The sequence below is a fragment of the Schistocerca nitens genome, chromosome 2 (genome assembly GCF_023898315.1).
Source record: "Schistocerca nitens isolate TAMUIC-IGC-003100 chromosome 2, iqSchNite1.1, whole genome shotgun sequence".
NCBI classification, from domain to species: Eukaryota; Metazoa; Arthropoda; class Insecta; order Orthoptera; family Acrididae; genus Schistocerca; species Schistocerca nitens.
The window spans coordinates 574,657,234-574,678,328 of record NC_064615.1 but is presented as its reverse complement, the minus strand read 5'-3'; the positions used below and the strand labels follow the sequence as shown (position 1 = coordinate 574,678,328).

The following is a 21,095-nucleotide window of genomic DNA, read 5'->3' as shown; positions in this document are numbered from 1 at the left end:
AACAACCATCTGCGCAAACAGTTCGACGACTTTTGCAGCAGCATGAACTATCAGCTCGGAGACCATGGCTGTGGCTACCCTTGACACTGCATCACAAACAGGAGTGCCTGCGATGGTGTACTCAACGACGAACCAGGGTGCACTAATGGCAAAACATCATTCTGTTTACAGCATCATGATAGTTGCATCTGTGTTTGGCGACATTGCGGTGAACGCACATTGGAAGCGTGTATTTGTCATCGCCATACTGGCGTATCACCCGGCGTGATGGTATGAGGTGCCATTGGTTACACATCTCGGTCACCTCTTGTTCGCATTGACGGCACTTTGAACAGTGGACGTTACATTTCAGATGTGTTACGACCTGTGGCTCTACCCTGCATTCGATCCCTGCGAAACCCTACATTTCAGCAGATAATGCAGACCGCATGTTGCAAGTCCTGTATGGGCCTTTCTGGATACAGAAAATGTACGACTGCTGCCCTGGCCAGCACATTCTCCAGATCTCTCACCAATTGAAAACGCAGCTGGCTCATCACAATACGCCAGTCACTGCTCTTGATGAACTGTGGTATCATGTTGAAGCTGCATGGGTAGCTGTACTTGTACACGCCATCCAAGCTCTGACTCAATGCCCAGGTGTATCAAGGCCATTATTACAGCCAGGGGTGGTTGTTCTGGGTACTGATTTCTCAGGATCTAAACAACCAAATTTCGTGAAAATGTAATCACATGTCAGTTCCAGTATAATATATTTGTCCAATGAATACCCGTTTATCATCTGCATTTCTTCTTGGTGTAGCAATTTTAATGGCCAGTAGTGTATATTTGGTCCTGTCTGCATATGATATGAGTACAGCAATAAAAGTAGCAGCAGTCCTTTTACTGAAAGATAGTTAAAGAAGTACTAGAAACCAGAAAGAGTGTTCAAGGTGAATGGACTATCATTACATTTTAAAAAGACTAAGTATATGGAATTCAATAATTCTGATACATCTCTTCAAGTGATAAACAAACTACAAAAATAACTGAAAAACAAGAAGTATACCACATTTAGTTTTTTGAGACTAGCTGAATTTGGAAACCCACACCCTAGAATTAACTAAGTGTCTTCGTTTAGTTCATGACTAATGCAATAGGTGATTCAAACATGAATAAACTAATTTATTCTGCATATTTCCATTTACTGATGAATTAGAGAACCAGTTTTTGAAGAAACTCATCGTACAAGAATATTTAAGTATTTTGGCTTTTGTTTCATATATTCATTAAGGCCTTCGCTCAATGATGGAATACAGCATGAATATAAAACTAGGACCAAACTCAAGCTCTAAAACAACTTAAGTGCTTAACATTAGTACAGAAAGGAGTCCACTACATGGATTTTTCCCGAGGACATGCAGCTTTACTGTATGATTAAATGATGATGGTGTCCTCTTGGGTAAAATATTCCGGAGGTAAAATAGTCCCCCATTCGGATCTCCGGGCGGGGACTACTCAAGAGGACGTCGTTATCAGGAGAAAGAAAACTGGCATTCTACGGATCGGAGCGTGGAATGTCAGATCCCTTAATCGGGCAGGTAGGTTAGAAAATTTAAAAAGGGAAATGGATAGGTTAAAGTTAGATATAGTGGGAATTAGTGAAGTTCGGTGGCAGGAGGAACAAGACTTTTGGTCAGGTGATTACAGGGTTATAAATACAAAATCAAATAGGGGTAATGCAGGAGTAGGTTTAATAATGAATAAAAAAATAGGAGTTCGGGTTAGCTACTACAAACAACATAGTGAACGCATTATTGTGGCCAAGATAGACACAAAGCCCATGCCTACTACAGTAGTACAAGTTTATATGCCAACTAGCTCTGCAGATAATGAAGAAATTGATGAAATGTATGACGAGATAAAAGAAATTATTCAGGTAGTCAAGGGAGACGAAAATTTAATACTCATGGGTGACTGGAATTCGTCAGTAGGAAAAGGGAGAGAAGGAAACATAGTAGGTGAATATGGACTGGGGGGAAGAAATGAAAGAGGAAGCCGCCTTGTAGAATTTTGCACTGAACATAACTTAATCATAGCTAACACTTGGTTCAAGAATCATAAAAGAAGGTTGTATACATGGAAGAATCCTGGAGATACTAATAGGTATCAGATAGATTATATAATGGTAAGACAGAGATCTAGGAACCAGGTTTTAAATTGTAAGACATTTCCAGGGGCAGATGTGGACTCTGACCACAATCTATTGGTTATGAACTGCAGATTGAAACTGAAGAAACTGCAAAAAGGTAGGAATTTAAGGAGATGGGACCTGGATAAACTGAAAGAACCAGAGGTTGTACAGAGTTTCAGGGAGAGCATAAGGGAACAATTGACAGGAATGGGGGAAAGAAATACAGTAGAAGAAGAATGGGTAGCTCTGAGGGATGAAGTAGTGAAGGCAGCAGAGGATCAAGTAGGTAAAAAGACGAGGGCTAATAGAAATCCTTGGGTAACAGAAGAAATATTGAATTTAATTGATGAAAGGAGAAAATATAAAAATGCAGTGAATGAAGCAGGCAAAAGGGAATACAAACGTCTCAAAAATGAGATCGCCAGAAAGTGCAAAATGGCTAAGCAGGGATGGCTAGAGGACAAATGTAAGGATGTAGAGGCTTGTCTCACTAGGGGTAAGATAGATACTGCCTACAGGAAAATTAAAGAGACCTTTGGAGAGAAGAGAACCACTTGTATGAATATCAAGAGCTCAGATGGCAACCCAGTTCTAAGCAAAGAAGGGAAGGCAGAAAGGTGGAAGGAGTATATAGAGGGTTTATACAAGGGCGATGTACTTGAGGACAATATTATGGAAATGGAAGAGGATGTAGATGAAGATGAAATGGGAGATAAGATACTGCGTGAAGAGTTTGACAGAGCACTGAAAGACCTGAGTCGAAACAAGGCCCCGGGAGTAGACAACATTCCATTAGAACTACTGATGGCCTTGGGAGAGCCAGTCATGACAAAACTCTACCATCTGATGAGCAAGATGTATGAGACAGGCGAAATACCCACAGACTTCAAGAAGAATATAATAATTCCAATACCAAAGAAAGCAGGTGTTGACAGATGTGAAAATTACCGAACTATCAGTTTAATAAGTCACAGCTGCAAAATACTAACGCGAATTCTTTACAGACGAATGGAAAAACTGGTAGAAGCGGACCTCGGGGAAGATCAGTTTGGATTCCGTAGAAATGTTGGAACACGTGAGGCAATACTAACCTTACGACTTATCTTAGAAGAAAGATTACGAAAAGGCAAACCTACGTTTCTAGCATTTGTAGACTTAGAGAAAGCTTTTGACAACGTTAACTGGAATACTCTCTTTCAAATTCTGAAGGTGGCAGGGGTAAAATACAGGGAGCGAAAGGCTATTTACAATTTGTACAGAAACCAGATGGCAGTTATAAGAGTCGAGGGGCATGAAAGGGAAGCAGTGGTTGGGAAAGGAGTGAGACAGGGTTGTAGCCTCTCCCCGATGTTATTCAATCTGTATATTGAGCAAGCAGTAAAGGAAACAAAAGAAAAATTCGGAGTAGGTATTAAAATTCATGGAGAAGAAGTAAAAACTTTGAGGTTCGCCGATGACATTGTCATTCTGTCAGAGACAGCAAAGGACTTGGAAGAGCAGTTGAACGGAATGGACAGTGTCTTGAAAGGAGGATATAAGATGAACATCAACAAAAGCAAAACGAGGATAATGGAATGTAGTGTAATTAAATCGGGTGATGCTGAGGGGATTAGGTTAGGAAATGAGACACTTAAAGTAGTAAAGGAGTTTTGCTATTTAGGGAGTAAAATAACTGATGATGGTCGAAGTAGAGAGGATATAAAATGTAGACTGGCAATGGCAAGGAAATCGTTTCTGAAGAAGAGAAATTTGTTAACATCGAGTATAGATTTAAGTGTCAGGAAGTCGTTTCTGAAAGTATTTGTATGGAGTGTAGCCATGTATGGAAGTGAAACATGGACGATAACCAGTTTAGACAAGAAGAGAATAGAAGCTTTCGAAATGTGGTGCTACAGAAGAATGCTGAAGATAAGGTGGGTAGATCACGTAACTAATGAGGAGGTATTGAATAGGGTTGGGGAGAAGAGAAGTTTGTGGCACAACTTGACTAGAAGAAGGGATCGGTTGGTAGGACATGTTTTGAGGCATCAAGGGATCACAAATTTAGCATTGGAGGGCAGTGTGGAGGGTAAAAATCGTAGAGGGAGACCAAGAGATCAATACACTAAGCAGATTCAGAAGGATGTAGGTTGCAGTAGGTACTGGGAGATGAAGAAGCTTGCACAGGATAGAGTAGCATGGAGAGCTGCATCAAACCAGTCTCAGGACTGAAGACCACAACAACAACAACATGGATACACATGTATTCAGTAATCTGTCAGGGTATATTAAATGTCTTAGGCTCCATTGGTAAGGTGTTGTAGTTTAAGACAGAATTAAAGAACTTTGTATTGGACAGTTTCTTCGACTGTGTCATAGATTATCTTCACCAAAACACTTAAAATTAATTTTATGTTGTTCTGTACAATAATATTTCATAATGTTAAGCTATTTGTTGTACTGCACTTTAAATATACATGCATGACATCTTTTTACATCACAGAGACCCTTGTCTGTAGGGTTGACAGATATGACTAATGTAGTGTAACCCCCCTTATTAAAATATTCCAGACTATTATGCCAGGGTTAATGAATTTCTTGGGGAAAAAAACAATGTTTTGTTCTCATCTTGCTGAGGATATCTTCAAGAAGGCTCATAGCTTCTATTCTTTTATGGGGATGAAACACGGTTCCTCCAAGACATTCATTTACAAGTAGCACAATAGTATGGAATATAAGTGTGACATTTCTTGGCATGAAATGTTTACATTCTACAGTTATAAACTGGCATACATCATTGGAATTATAAATCGGCAGGCATCATTGGTAGAACTTTCTGAATGCTCCGAGACAAATTATTGGTCAAAATAATTCAGACGTGGACCACGCATAGAAAGTTAGAGGTATAGTTTTGGCAGTAGGTGCCCACACATCTTGTAAATATTTCTAAAAAAAAGTTATATTTATGAACCAACATAAGCTGCTGATGGGAATAAATCTTTATTGAAACTGGAAAGAGATAAAGGTTTATTTCATCAATATCCCTAAATCTTTTTTAAAGAAGTCTCTCGTCAGATTAAAAGTACTGCTCCTCCCACTATATGCTCCTTTGATTGTGTGCTTTCACCATTATTTAAAGTGACTATAAGTCTTTGTACCTTAAAACTTCCAGGCAGACAAAAAAGCTGGTAAGAACTTGCAACCTTATCCTTTGTAGGCACTGCTTTTGAGTTATTCAGTACCTCTCCTCCACTTTCTGAATATCACAAAAGTGAGTCAGGGTTTATGCCTAAATGGCTCAGTCAGTAACAGCATTCTCTGCAATAAGCCAGTTTCCAGGTTTAAATTGCGCACCAGCACTCAGTTTAAATCTGCCTGGAAGTTTCAAGACAGCCCACACTCATCTGAAGGCTGAAAAACTCCATCTGGAAGCAACCCCTAGGTTTTGCCTACACCATACTTCCGCAAATCATAATAAACCAGGATATGCAGGGGAGAATCTGTGGAGTTTGGAAACAAGGAGAAAGGTATTGCAGAATTGAAGCTGACAGTATGTCATGAATCATGCCTAAAAACAGTAATGGACAGCAAGAAAGGCAAGGTTCAACATTTGAGCTCTGATCCTGCATAAAGTTTTAACTCACAGGAGGTTCTAAACACCAATTTCTTTGATGCTGCGGCATGCATTCATTGCAAATGAAACAAATGTATAGTGCACTCCACATGACCAAATATAATTCAAACCCACCTTGCATCTTCAATAAATTAATGATTTTTCATGCATCGGGAAATTTTATTCAATATTTTTTAGTATTATATGCTTTCAGATTTATTCATGACTACTTTTGTTACAAAATTTCTTATGTAATACTTTCTATTTTTGTTACAAAATTTCTTATTCAATATTGAAACTTCAGTTAAAATGTCAGTACCAAGTCTTATTAATGCACATAATCAGAATTGGAAGTTGATTTACTATGTTCCATATGTAACAAAGTACTATTTACATAACATATACTGTAAACTCAGTGTACAGCGCCCACAAAAGATTTTGTGGCTAAAATGCACTTCCAGTGTAGAAGGCTCTTCCACTGCATGCTGCTATTGGCAATGTGTTCCTGTCAGTGGCAGCCAACTGGGGGACAGTATAAGATAGACAGAGTCACTGAATCTAGTTTTTTCTTTCAGCAGAAGATGCAAATTGACTACATTTGTTTTTGATATGGAGAGTGGGCAGAACATTGAATATGCTGACAAATTGATCTGTGGCACAATGCCAGGTATAGGTTGGGCAGGAATGTTGTTGTGAGTTGGTGAAGCCAATAAATCTCAACAGAAGAAACATAACTGTCACAACAGATTAATGAGAAGTGTAGCCCAAAATATAAGCCCACCATTGCAATAACCTACATGTGTGTCTTAGTTCCAAGTTTTGCTGAAAATTCTAATGATGTGGTTAAAGTTAACTTTTTGAGTCATCAGTCTTCTGACCAGTTTAATGCCACCAGCCATAAATTCCTCTTCTGTGCCAAACTCTTCATCTCAGAGTAGCACTTGCATCTACATCCTAACAGAACACAATACCAACTCATTACATTTACAAACCCTAAGAAATTAAGAATGGGCATTCTGACATGCTACCGGCAACCAACTCACAATCATCTGTCAGTTACTCATCATCATCCAGCCGGCCGGAGTGGCCGAGCAGTTCTAGGTGCTACAGTCCGGAACTGCGCGACCGCTACGGTCGCAGGTTCGAATCCTGCCTCGGGCATGAATGTGTGTGATGTCTTTAGGTTAGTTAGGTTTTAGTAGTTCTAAGTTCTAGGGGACTGATGACCTCAGAAGTTGAGTCCCATAGTGCTCAGAGCCATTTGAACCTCTTCATCCATCACACAATTTCTTATCAACTGTGGCACACAGTGGAAGAACCAGGTACCCTAAGTACACTTTTACTGTTTTACAAGTACAGCAATCAGTTTTTACTTAAATATCATATAGAAGATGACATGTAATTATATTAGTATCTCCAAAATGATGGTATCACATACAATGTTCATTCTCGTCCAAGAATTAGACAATAATGTACGTGTTTTGAGAAATCTTTCCCAGATCCTTTTACACACATCAGATGTTACCCTAACACCAAGTAAATCTGTTTAACAATGTGCAGTCATTGTATAATGTTATACACAGCAATTTCACGAAGATAAACTCTCACTGAAGTATAGTACGATGGCCATTACGAGTAGTACCTATTCACTTCTTTTATTAGTCCCATGACAGTATGCTCATTTATTTCCACAAAACGTTTGTTTTGCCGACTAAAATAATAGATGTCACCTGTGTATATATCAAACCACAGTGCATGTATGTGCAACTGATGTGTTTCCAAACGTTTCTTGAGGAACCCGTAACTTGCGATGTTCTGTAGTTGCTGGAGACAATTGACCTAAAGTAGAAAAATTGTTAAAGTGAATTATCTAGTCACAAATGTAAATACTGTGCAATTCAAAGCAAAAACATTTAAAAAGAGTTCTTGTGTGATATTACAAATTGTTAACAATGAAGAATTAGAATGAAAGGTAAGTGAGGAGGACACTGATTACTATCAGTTATCAAAAACAATGGCTGTACTTAAATTATGGTCTTTGTTTGTGCTTATTGATGATCAGTAATTAGAAACTGTTATGGAGTACATCATCAAACCAGTCACTTTGCATTATTACTTCTATTTCAAGGTCTGATGTATTTTTCTAATCACTTTTTGACGACATCTATGACAAGGAGGACAACAGACTTTTTTATTTTTTTTTAATTAATTTTTTTTTCCGTTTCCAATTTTAAACATTTCACAGAAACCATTATAACCTTCCAAGTACACATATGCATTTGAAAACTCAGTTTAGCTGGGAACAGTAAATAAAGACAAAGAACAGCAGGTGTCTGGCAACTGATTCATACAAAACATTTTTACTGGAAAAGTAAAGGATTTATCAAATATCAATAAGTCTGCTTTTGAGTCATGATAAAATACTAAAATACAGATTAAAACTAAACAGAATCCTAACTAAGTGAGCACAGTCTGTCAAATATGATGACTGAATACAGTCATCAGATTTTCTACAAGATCCATTTCTAAAATAACCAGCTTATTACTTTGATACCCTACCCAAATAATTAGTCACGCTTAAAACCACACATCTAAATTAAAGTTGTTCACATGAATAATGACACCACACTACACACCTGTGACAGCTTGTCTTCAATATTGAATTTGTTATCAGGGTCAATATATGCCACAAATTTGCGCATGGGAGTCTCAGCTTGAAATAACAATGGTTGGTGAAATCCTCCAGTCTCCAACTTTTCAAATTTCTTAAGTGATGCATTGGCATGGGCAATAAGCCATCCACGAAGAGGTGATATAAGCCTATTATCCCTTGATGAGAATTCTTCACACTTCAGACGATGCAGCAAATTCATTGCCTTATAAAACCAAACAGACAAAAATAAATAACAAAGAGACAATAAAAATCATACTACTAGTAAATAATCAAACAACAGAAAGTCCCGGATGGAATAACTGCAATATTATGAAAAGAATAGATCATTACTTGCCATATACAGGAGGTTCTAAGTCACAAACAGACACAATTAACAGAATGATAGACATTTAAGCTTTCATACAGAGGTCCTTCTGTGGAAATAGAACATGCATGCATTCACACAAGCACAACTTTCTCACACACAGGGCTGAGGACTTTTTCCCGAAAGCTTAAATTTCTGGCAGTCTTTTCACTGCACCTGTCTGCGACTCAACGCTTCCTCTATGTAGTGAGTTGTGATCTATCCTTTTCATAATACTGTCACTAGTAAATAATGCTAGACAAGGAATTTAAAAAAAATCTCCTCACATCTTCATGAGACATTTCTTATAATTAGTTTAGAAGTTATTTTACTTATTTTCCATCCAGTCATTTTCATAATGGTTACACTTTCAAATTTAGATTAGTAACACACCACATGTCATTACAGAGTTGTGTTCAATATCAGAGAGAAAAAAGTCAAATAGGACATTGGGCAGTCAGGTACATGCATGGTATGATCACACCTTTTGCACAAATTAGTTGAGGAAGAACTTACATTAAGCTGACAAGTTTGTGTGTCTTTGATATCTGAGTCCAACATGGTACAACTTTGCCAACTGTCTTGTACACAACAGGGAAACATAGCACTTTGTAGAATTCTTTGCTACATCACAGAAAGTTGTTTCAGAATGTTTATGTACACAATAAGAGTACCAAAATTTACTTTAAATTTACAGTTCTCCTCTGAGTTTAATTCAAGTACTTAATTTTATCTGACATGAAAAGCACAACTGGATGTGTAAAATTAGAACTATGTATTTCATACAGTTATCAAAACCTTACTATTCATGATTAACTATCAATAAATTTAAATGAACTAACCTTGCAATCTGAGTGACCACATACTATAACATGTCTGATGTCATTTATAACACAACCAAGTTCCAATGCTGCTGGTTCAGTAGTTGTAACTTCCTCTGGAAAATTCTGTGAATTTGGTATCACATTACCAGCATTCCGGACTGAAAACAAATAAGTTTCAATTCTGGTGAATCCACAACATACCCATTGAAACAGGACACACATTCAATAAACTGCTATAGTATCTGACATTAAAAAAAAAAAAACACTCAGTTTGTCTTGACTTCATCACAGCGTTTAGAGAGAGAAACAAGCAAACCACCAGTTCCTTAAAGAATTGAACATCCATATATAAAACAGATTCAAACACCTAATTATTTTACAAATATTTAACGTTAAGAATGTAAGCAAAGAAAAGGTTTGAAAATATGTTTAAAGTTTATTGGAGTCATCATGAAACACTGGATGAACATAGTCTGGGAAATTTGCATTCCATTTTAAGCAAAAGCACATTTCTCATGCATCTCAATGTTTATCACATCATCTGTCCTGAACTGTGTGTTGTACAATGATATAATTTTGCGGGCACCATTTCAGTGGCATGTGGCAATGGCCTTGCCGCAGTGGGTCACCGGTTCCCGTGAGATTACCGAAGTTAAGTGCTGTCGGGCGTGGCCGGCACTTGGATGGGTGACCATCCAGCCGCCATGCGCTGTTGCCATTTTTCGGGGTGCACTCAGCCTCGTGATGCCAACTGAGGAGCTACTCGACTGAACAGTAGCGGCTCCGGTCAAAGAAAACCATCATAACGACCGGGAGAGCGGTGAGAAGACGGAGTGCTATTTCAGTGGCATATGCAAAGACTGTCCGAAAACTATCTTGCAAATACGGCGGGTGATATGGAAGTAATAAATTAAACATAGTATCAGATGCTGAAGTTTTGCTGTATGAACAGCAAAAATGTTGTAAGTCAAACTTTTTTCCTTTCACCATTTTCTGTGGAGTGTTAGTGAGAAAATGTCTCTTAACAATTTCAAACAATGCATAAAGTTTGTTGGAAGTTGCTAAGAGCTATCATTCTAAAATAACGGATGAATACAGTCTGGGTATTTGTGCACCACCAGTTATGCCACCTCAAGACAAACACACAGTTTCTAACTGTAATATCTGTCTTACTGTGTTAAACTTCTAACATTAGATTACATATCTTAATGAACAGATTAAGACAGCACTTTAAATTTTTAAATTCAGGCAATAATTATGGAAAATACTGAAAATCAAATTTCTGTTGTCCTGGTAAGCCATTAGGTAGGCAAGCTGCAACTGGTTCTGGGTTCCAGGATAGTCACTTTGTAATATAGATTACGGGACATATGCTGGAAAGAAATTTATAAAATAGATATTTCTGATGTAAACTGAACTTCTTCCTTAAACATTTTTCTACAGCTCTGACTCTTATTTTCCCCTGAAACCATATTAAGGGCGTAATTCAACATAATCAAGAATAGGAGGTGAGTAACTCCTAGGATCAGAGCATCTTTTGTTAAGAATAGAGAGCTCTACATAATTAAAAGAACTAGCAGTAGTCAAGATTGAAAACTCCATAAAATTGTCAAATTCCCCACTCTTTCCTAAGGTGTGGGCAGTGGGAGAGGCCGGAGCTCATATACTGTGCTCAAAAAATTAAACACTCCAAGAATAAGCAAAAAACTATGGTTTCTTTTGCTGATAATAATAATAACCAGTTTCAGTTTAACTATATTATATGCCTTGATCCAGAATGGAGTTATGTATTCTGGTGGTAATACATTCACCAAGTTCCTGTGTAACATAAAGCAAGAACTTTCCTGGCATTTCATCAGCACAAGTGGATGTCATTGCCAAAGATTCAGTCACCACGGCTTGTGGCATACTGTAGTAGAGCCCTCAGTTGGGTGTCACCTTCACTTTCACCAATGTCTGAGGGCCTGGTCGTTACTGCTGTAACTCTCCCCTTGTTACCTGCAAACAGTCAGTTGCTGCAGCAGAGGAATATAGGATCACTTTGCCTTGAGGTGCCCTTCTTTCTTACTGCAACTACTGCCATGCTTATGCATTTCAATGGCTCTCCTCGACAAACAGTTGTAGTGGCTCTTCTCCACAGCAAGAACTTCCTTGTCAGTGAATTTTATTCTTGGTTGGTCTCTCACTGAGTGAGCTCCACCATAGTTGATATTTATTTTCGATGATCTCAATACTGGTGGGCCATTTGTTCATTCCAACAAGGACTTTAACACATGTACAGTGTGCAGTATATTCCCAACACTGTGAGTTGGTCCACTTGGTACTTTGCCAATCAGAGAAATACACTGCTCTTCTTGATCGGTTTGTACATAGTCTTTATGCTCTGTGGAATACATGGCCAAGTTTGTCACCCTGTGGCAGAAAGCCACATCTAACATTTCTTCTTTTGCTATGTCACTACACCAAGTGTTAGGTTTTGTGACAATTGTTATATAATTTGAGGTACAACCATTGTCACTCGAAATTCATTTCAGGTGCTGAATCTCATATCTGAGATGTTAAAGATTGTCTCCAAGAAAATCAGAGAATGGTTAATACCGGCAGATGGCAAAAAGGATACAGTTGCAATGCCTGGAATATACCGCATACTGCATAGACGTGGACAGTGCCTTGTCTGAATGACCAGATGATCCACCAGTACCAAGATTATTATCATAAACAATACTGCAGGGTGGGACAAGTTGAGAAACTTTTAACAAGAAAGAAGAAAGCCCAAGATAAATGGACCCTTGATTCCCGTACTGGAGTAAATGACTGTTGCAGGTAACAAGTGAAGAACCACAGTGGAAATGATCGGGGAAAGTCCCTTGGGAAAGGCCTTCAGATGTTGGAGCAACAGGTACATATAATCTCTGGATGTAGTCTCTACTTCAGTCCAACATCAACAACAGAGGTTCAGTCTTTGTCATCCTTCCATTGGTGCTGGTGAAATGCTGGGCCGTAAAAATCATTAAATGAACATTGGTCAAAAATTCCAAAATGAAAGGCAACATACAATATATCATCAAGTGGCCACAAAAGGCTCAACTATTTTGTATAATTCCCGAAATCCAAAATCCTTAACAACTCAAACAGAAATTATAAACATAACTCACTAGCCACTCTCTCCATAAATATCTGAGTTCCTGAATTCAGGGAGCGAGAAGTTCTGTTAACTAGGTGACAAGTAGCAGTGTTCCTTATGAAGCTGAATTACAAGTAGTATTGTACTGTAAATAGAACTCAACACTTGTTGTTGTGGTCTTCAGTCCTCAGACTGGTTTGATGCAGCTTTCCATGCTACTCTATCCTGTGCCAGCTTCTTCATCTCCCAGTACCTACTGCAACCTACATCCTTCTGAATCTGCTCAGTGTATTCATCTCTTGGTCTCCCTCTACGATTTTTACCCTCCATGCTGCCCTCCAATACTAAACTGGTGATCCCTTGATGCTTCAGAACATGTCCTACCAACCGATCCCTTCTTCTAGTCAAGTTGTGCCAAAAACTTCTCTTCTCCCCAATCCTATTCAACACCTCCTCATTAGTTATGTGATCTACCCATCTACTCTTCAGCATTCTACTGTAGCACAACATTTCGAAAGCTTCTATTCTCTTCTTGTCTAAACTATTTATCGTCCATGTTTTACTTCCATACATGGCTACACTCCATACAAATACTTTCAGAAACGACTTCCTGACACTTAAATCTATACTCGATGTTAACAAATTTCTCTTCTTCAGAAACGCTTTCCTCACCATTGCCAGGCTACTTTTTATATCCTCTCTACTTCGATCATCATCAGTTATTTTGCTCCCCAAATAGCAAAACTCCTTTACTACTTTAAGTGTCTCATTTCCTAATCTAATTCCCTCAGCATCACCAGAGTTAACTCGACTACATTCCATTATCCTCGTTTTGCTTTTGTTGGTGTTCATCTTATATCCTCCCTTCAAGACACTGTCCATTCCGCTCAACAGCTCTTCCAAGTCCTTTGCTGTCTCTGACAGTTACAATGTCATCGGCGAACCTCAAAGTTTTTATTTCTTCTCCATGGATTTTAATTCCTACTCCAAATTTTTCTTTTGTTTCCTTTACTGTTTGCTCAATATACAGATTGAATAACATGGGGGATAGGCTACAACCCTGTCTCACTCCCTTCCCAACCACTTCTTCCCTTTCATGCCCCTCGACTCTTTTAACTGCCACCTGGTTTTTGTACAAATTTTAAATAGCCTTTCGCTCCCTGTATTTTACCCCTGCCACCTTCAGAATTTGAAAGAGAGTATTCCAGTCAACATTATCAAAAGCTTTCTCCAAGTCTACAAATGCTAGAAATGTAGGTTTGCCTTTCCTTAATCTAGCACTTACAGTTGTAAAAAAAATATTTTCTTTGAAACACGCCAGTGTAATCAAATAAATATAATATCCCTAACAGCAGATAAACAACAACTATGCAGTAAAGCTAAGGAAGCAGCAGCTTTTTTACGAAGTTACATGATTAAATTTGGGTCGCTGAAGTGTGAATAGCTTTAAGCAGTTTAATGACAGGTTACTGTTATATTCAGTTTCTACAATGTCATTGTCTTACATTAAAGTAAATCATGACTCATTCCACATCTATGATGGTTCTCCATTTGATGGGATATGGAACATGATGGATGAACAAACGAATGAATGAATGAAGGAAGGAAGGAATATCATCTCTCTCTCTGTCACACACACACACACACACATACACACACACACACACACACACACAACCTCAACTTGTATGGATTGTGACCTATTACCTGATATCTATCTTTAACTATCAAGATGAAAAACTAACCCAGTATAAACAACAGGGGCAGAACTGAATTACAACTTCACCCATTAGCTCGTTTTTTAGACCTATGCTCACACTTAGACAAAGTTAGGAAAAAAACAGTACTGCTGCAAATGGTACCAAGTCCCTAGCACAACATATACCACACAAAGAAATTATTGCCAGCACCGGAATTATATCTTGTTTTAATAACATCACTGTCTAGTACACTTTGATTTCCACAAAAGATGGCCACCACGACAGTCACCGCATGAAACGGTTCTAAGTTTAGATGGCTTTTCTTCATGAGCAAGTTGTTACTGATAGACAGTACTTATAGCCACATACATCTGAAGTGTTTAGTACTGCAGTAAATTACTGGTAAAATCCATACTTCATAAAGTATGCAAAAGACCATCTTCAAAGTTAACTTGCAGTTAAGGACTATGCATCTGTTGTACAATGCTACAAGTGTATGACATTGGCCACTCAATCAAATACTGCAGGAAAACATACATTATTGGTGCAAATGTGGGGAACAAGGTCACAAACTCACATGAAACTGCATAAATAAAATATGCTGCCTCCTCTCTAATGGGTACAAGTCATTGCTGAAGACAGGTATATTTCTTGATTGCATGGAAGTGGCAAAAGCTGTTCCAATCTTTAAGAAGGGTGAGAAAAGTAATGTGGAAAACTACAGATCTATATCACTGTTACACGCGTTTGGTAAGCTTCTGGAGAGACTAAGCTATCACAGATTAATAAACTTTTTGGAAAAGAACCAAATCCTCTCAGATGCCCAGCAAGGCGTCAGGAAAACTAAATCCACAACAAAAGGAAAATATATGTACATATATTCCACCACAGATGCTCTAGACAAAATACAAAATGTAGCTGAGACCTTCTTAGATTTGTCAAAGGCATCTGATGTCCCTACTCGACAAACTGCTGTCATGTGGTATCAGAAGCATCCCTCTGAGCTGGTTCAGATCATTTATCTCAAACAAGAAATTAAAAGTAGCAGTAACACACAATGATCATGGATGTATTGAAACTTAACTACTCTGAATACAGCAATATCACACAAGGTGTGCCCCCAGGTTCAATACTTGGACCAATTTTGCTCCTTCTTTCCACTGACGACTTATCGTTGAACATCACTCTTTGCAGATGACAGCAGTATCCATCTTACCACTAGAAATGACCATGAGCTGCAAGAGGCCATACCGAAAAGTGCAGATGAGCTGGGTAGTTGGTTTGACAGAAGTAATATGATGGTCAATACAAAGAAAACAAACTCCCTAAACTTCTGCCTGATAACCACAAAATTTATGCCTAATATACAACTACTTAGGGAATTAGATTAGGAAATGAGACACTTAAAGTAGTAAAGGAGTTTTGCTATTTGGGGAGGAACATAACTGATGATGGACGAAGTAGATAGGATATAAAATGTAGACTGGCAATGGCAAGGAAAGCGTTTCTGAAGAAGAGAAATTTGTTAACATCGAGTATAGATTTAAGTGTCAGGAAGTCGTTTCTGAAAGTATTTGTATGGGGTGTAGCCATGTATGGAAGTGAAACATTGGCGATAAATAGTTTGGACAAGAAGAGAATAGAAGCTTTCGAAATGTGGTGCTACAGAAGAATGCTGAATAGTAGATGAGTAGATCACATAACTAATGAGGAGGTATTGAATAGAATTGGGGAGAAGAGGAGTTTGTGGCACAACTTGACTAGAAGAAGGGATCAGTTGGTAGGACATGTTCTGAGGCATCAAGGGATCACCCATTTAGTATTGGAGGGCAGCACGGAGGGTAAAAATCGTAGAGGGAGACCAAGAGATGAATACACTGAGCAGATTCAGAAGGATGTAGGCTGCGGTAGGTACTGGGAGATGATGAAGCTTGCACAGGGTAGAGTAGCATGGAGAGCTGGATCAAACCAGTCTCAGGATTGAAGACCACAACAACAACAACTACATGACTCTGTAACATTCCTCACATCAGAAGCAAGATTTTTTAGGCCTGTGGGTCTAGGATGCACTGAAGTGGGAAACACACATGAACAAAATGAACTGTAAACTGAACCAAGGGCGCTATGCCTTTCTATGTGCAATTTCATAGTGTACTGCAGTATGGTATCACATTCAGGGGAGACTCCTCACACAGCAAAGACATTCTCCTCAGCCAGAAGACAGCTGTGAGAATAATTAACAGGGCAAAGCCAACTGACAGCTACAGATCTCTTGCCCAAAATTCACTCATTCTTTCTCTTGGCAGTCTCTACATTTTAGGAACATGTAAGTTTGTAAAAAGTAATTTTACTAAACACAACAAAAATGTGAATGTTCATGGTACAGTATAAAAAACAAAACTCCCTGATGAAAATATGTGTACCTACACGTTCAAAAACTCACCATTTAACCAAGGCATCCAACTATACTACAACTGAAAGCAGAAATAAGGAAAAGGTTGACTCTGCTTTTGCTTAATAGGACTCTGAAAACATTTCTGCCTGATCATTGCTTTTACATAGTATCTGAATTTTTGGTCCACATGTGTGAAATATATATGAAATCAATTGCAGAAATGAATTTTGTACAAAAAGTAATCAGTAATGTAAAATGTATGTAAAATAGTTTTTTGTTTATGCCACCTACAAATATGCAAACTGTGTACTCTACTTTAATAATGTCAACAAGGCAAGCATTTTGTATATATATATATATATATATATATATATATATATATGTGTGTGTGTGTGTGTGTGTGTGTGTGTGTGTGTGTGTGTGTGTGTGTGTGTGTGTGAGAAAGAAATGCAATTAAAATAATTAATAACTATGTAAAATTATGTTTGTACATTCCCATCACATCACCTAATATCATCAAGCTATCACATTATGCTATGAATTGTCCAACATCAGTTGTATATTTGTACATCACAATGTGCATGTCTTGTACAAAAATGAGTCAAAGGACAAGTAGATAAATAGATAAATAAATAAATGTATGAGGAACAATAGTGAGTCTACGCTGAGCCTTGGGGAACCCCATACATGATTTCCCCTTGGTCAGAACAATGTCCCCAGGCTACATTGGCAGAATTATGGAATATAACTTTCTGCATTATTTTGATTAGATATGACATCATGCACTGGTTGGATGTACCATCATTCCCACAAAACTTCAATTTATCTACATCTACATCAATACTGTGCAAACAACCACACGATGGCACATACGATTCACATGGTAAAATGTGATAGAGGGGTCACAGAAAATACCAACTGGTGCTAATTTATTATTTAACGCTTGTAAAATTTGGCGAGTGAACATGTAAATAGCATTCTCAGTTCTGAAACCCAAAACAGGATTTGTTGAGGATATTATTGTTGAACAGGTGAGATACTATTCTAGAATACATCACCTTCTCAAAAATTTTGGAAAATAATGTCAGCAGTGAAACACGTCAGCAGTTATTGACATCTCTAGTATCACCTTTCTTATGGAGGGGTTTGACAATTGCATATTCCAATCTCTGGAAAAATTCCTCAAGCTAGTGAAACATTACACATTTCAGATAAGACAGAGCTTAATGGGAAAAAATCTTTAGTACTCTATTGGAAACACCATCAAAATCAGATGTGTGTTCATTTTCGAGAGACTATATAGTTTTCTTAATTACAGAAGGAGAAGTTAGTGACACATTCATACGACAGGAATCCTATTAGAGTTGATTTTTCAATATACTGCTGTTTTTTTCTCTTTAACTGTTTCTCCCTGTACTTTCACTATATTCAAGAAATTAGTATTGAATATATTTGCTATCTGAGAGTCATCATTTACAACACTTCCATTCAGTTCAATAGTGATGTTATCCTGTTCAGTGGCTTGTTGTCCTGTCTCTCATTTCACTACATTCCATAACCCACCTCCATACTGTGGTCACTAACACATACTTGTGCAGTGGTGCTCAACATGGCCAGCAAGGAGAGGAGAGGAGGTGGAGTAAAGACCCTAATCACTAGACTTTGTGCCAATGTTTTTTTTTAAATACCGAACCCCTCAGCAGTGTCTCATGAAGTGAGGGCATATGACACTGTTGATGGTGATCTGTCCGTCGGATTGAGATGTTAAACTTGGTGGCCCCCTTGGTGCTATTCACAGAGAGTAGACTGTAAGGTACTTTAATCCCTCTAGTAGTCCATGGCCTTATTTTTTCAAGGCTAGTTAATGTCCTTTCTGATTAGCTTTTGGCGAATACTATTTTCAGTTTATCATAGAATAGATTAAATTTTACTTTACCATTTGGTTCATTATAAATTTCATACTAAGTCATCTCTTGCAACTATTTTTAAAAACATTTGTCATGGTGTTATAAATTATTGTAATTTATTTCCACTGAGGAGTACCTATACTATAATGACGATGATGAAGTCCCATACTCCTTGACAGAGCATAGGGGAACAATGCGGGAGACCCACACTGCTATACAAGGCAAGGTCCTAGTGTGGTTTGCCATTGCCTTCCTCAGACTGTAATGGACAAGGCAATATATTATATATTCTAATTAACTGTGTATCATGATCTGAGGAAGATTTGTTACAGGGTTACAGTTATTTTCTTGCTTTTAGTTCCACCTAAGAAAACAGTATCAGTTAGGGGTTCTACGGTGTTTACCCACCCATGTTGGAACCTTAATTAGTAAGATCAAATTGTAAGGTCCAAATAATGTTTTCAGGTCTTTTTTTCCTTTGAGAACATTTATAAAATCTACATTGAAGTCACCACTGACTATTAATTACTTGCTGCTGCCATAAGTAGCACAGTATGAAATCCAGATTCCCCAAACAGCTCAAAGTTTCAAAGGGAGGGATCTATATACAGTAACAATTAAAACTGAACTGTTTTTCAGTATTAATCCACAAGCACATACTTCTGTGTGCTGATCACTACAAAATCCACTTCATCGCGAAGTTTCTGAACATCTCTTTATATACGAAACAACTCCTCCTTTTCTGACATTATTTCTGCACGAGTAAGCTGCTGGAATGTAATATTTTGTGTGAGATTATCTGGGGCTCAGATAGGAACAGGATGTTTATCTTTTCAAAGCTCTCTGAATTTTCCAAATGTTCTGAGTTTTTGTTCCATCTAATGACACCACGACTGACAGGACAGTAAACCCTGATCTTCCTTCCTTTGTCCAAAAAAGAAGAATGAGGGACAAGAGCACTATACAACATGATAATGCATCAACAGACTGAATGTGATACAAGTCTCAAGAAATGTCACTAATGTGAAAACATTACCAAAACAAAAACCAACAACTAACAGATCTCCATTGATACAGGGAGTTTTGGTAGGATTATTGTCGTTTTAACTGCTTCAAACATATCAATCAATTAAAAAGAAAACCTGTCTTAAGACTTTTGTTGCCAACTCTCAGCCAATGTACAACCTTCCAATCTAATCAAAACTTCTGGCTACACTACAGTCTGTCAACACAACTAAAAAAAAAGGGGGGGGGGGAGTTAATTCACAATCACATCATTAAGTTACATAACTTAGACCTCAGGCTATACTGCAACTCAGTCTCACCACAAACTGAACAAAGCAAGAAAAAAATAGTGCAGCTGGTGACATCACTTATCAGAGCACAATGACATTTTCATAATATTCAATACACATGCTATTTCCAGTAGACATTTTATAGTCTCTCCACTTTATCACCCACAAGAACAGCATACTGCCTGAACACAACCGATAGGTACAAGTCACCATACTGACTACATAATATAGTGTCATGCACAAGAAATGTACCGATGTATCTTGTTTCACTAGACCACAGGGAGAGAGAGTACATATAGTAGAGTACCTGTAGCTCTAAATTCATATTTTACATCATTCAACATGCTTTAAGCATCTCCTTCCTGAGGAGTTCTACTGAATACAATGTAAAAGCAATGAATGAACATGAAAGACAGGCCAACTTGAGCTTGACCAGAAATAGTCAGCCCCTCATAGCTTTCACAATATTACACATTAATAAATGCGTATTATAATTCAGATGGTAGTCTTATAGTTTTGTAATGACACAAAAAATGAGCGTTTTAATTTACTGTTCCACTTGTACAAGACTGTCTGTTAAAAATAAAAATTACCTTACCAACAAACATGTCGCCGATATTTGTCTCGGTGAAGCGCGTTGGAATCATTCGGCTGTCCATGCAAGTAAAAAATACTGCTTTGGGCTACAATCAAAAAATTTTATAGCGTTACTAAGGCTGCATTTTAAAAGACAAGAGTAAAATCAGTTGTAAGAATACGTGCCTCTGGATTATCCCTGACTCTCTGAAACTGTTCTACCATTGTTTTCCTGTCAGTCGCTCTGTACTTCATTATACCTCGCAAAATCCTGTCCATCGTTACATGAATTATGTCAGCGCCTTACAGGCGCCGGCGTTCTATCATGAGCCTGAAGCGTGGTATTGAGACATGCGTGTATTTGAGTTTGGTCTCTCGTGATGATACGGCACTGACATTGAAACTGCTTTCACCTTCTCAAACTGTACGCGTCACTCGCTTCGCACAGAACAGTTGTGTTTGTTTATTCACAGTGCTTGTCATCACGCAAGG

At 38.0% G+C, this 21,095-nt stretch overlaps 2 protein-coding genes across 2 annotated transcripts in view; one reads left to right on the top strand and one right to left on the bottom strand.

Moving 5' to 3' along the window:
• Nucleotides 1–5,965: 5,965 nt before the first annotated feature.
• Nucleotides 5,966–21,077, bottom strand: LOC126236622 (beta carbonic anhydrase 1). The gene is made up of 5 exons (XM_049946067.1): nt 20,790–21,077; nt 20,626–20,710; nt 9,625–9,764; nt 8,402–8,641; nt 5,966–7,604 (listed from the first exon to the last, which is right to left on the bottom strand). The coding sequence occupies exons 1-5, from the start codon at nt 20,880–20,882 to the stop codon at nt 7,395–7,397; spliced, it is 768 nt and encodes a 255-aa protein (XP_049802024.1). The 5' UTR covers nt 20,883–21,077; the 3' UTR covers nt 5,966–7,394.
• The window catches only part of LOC126236621 (uncharacterized), a 50,268-nt gene continuing 50,072 nt past the window's right edge, over nt 20,900–21,095 (top strand). The window contains exon 1 of the mRNA XM_049946066.1: nt 20,900–21,094. The gene's annotated coding sequence lies outside the window, so the exon portion shown is untranslated. The remainder of the gene's footprint in view (nt 21,095) is intronic.

Coding starts and splice junctions, on each gene's coding strand:
- LOC126236622 (XM_049946067.1), bottom strand. CDS start 20,882: ATGGACAGGATTTTGCGAGGTATAATGAAGTACAGAGCGACTGACAGG. Junction 8,642..9,624: donor GTGGTCACTCAGATTGCAAG/GTTAGTTCATTT, acceptor TGGTTTTATAAG/GCAATGAATTTGCTGCATCG. Junction 7,605..8,401: donor TTGAAGACAAGCTGTCACAG/GTGTGTAGTGTG, acceptor TTTCTACTTTAG/GTCAATTGTCTCCAGCAACT.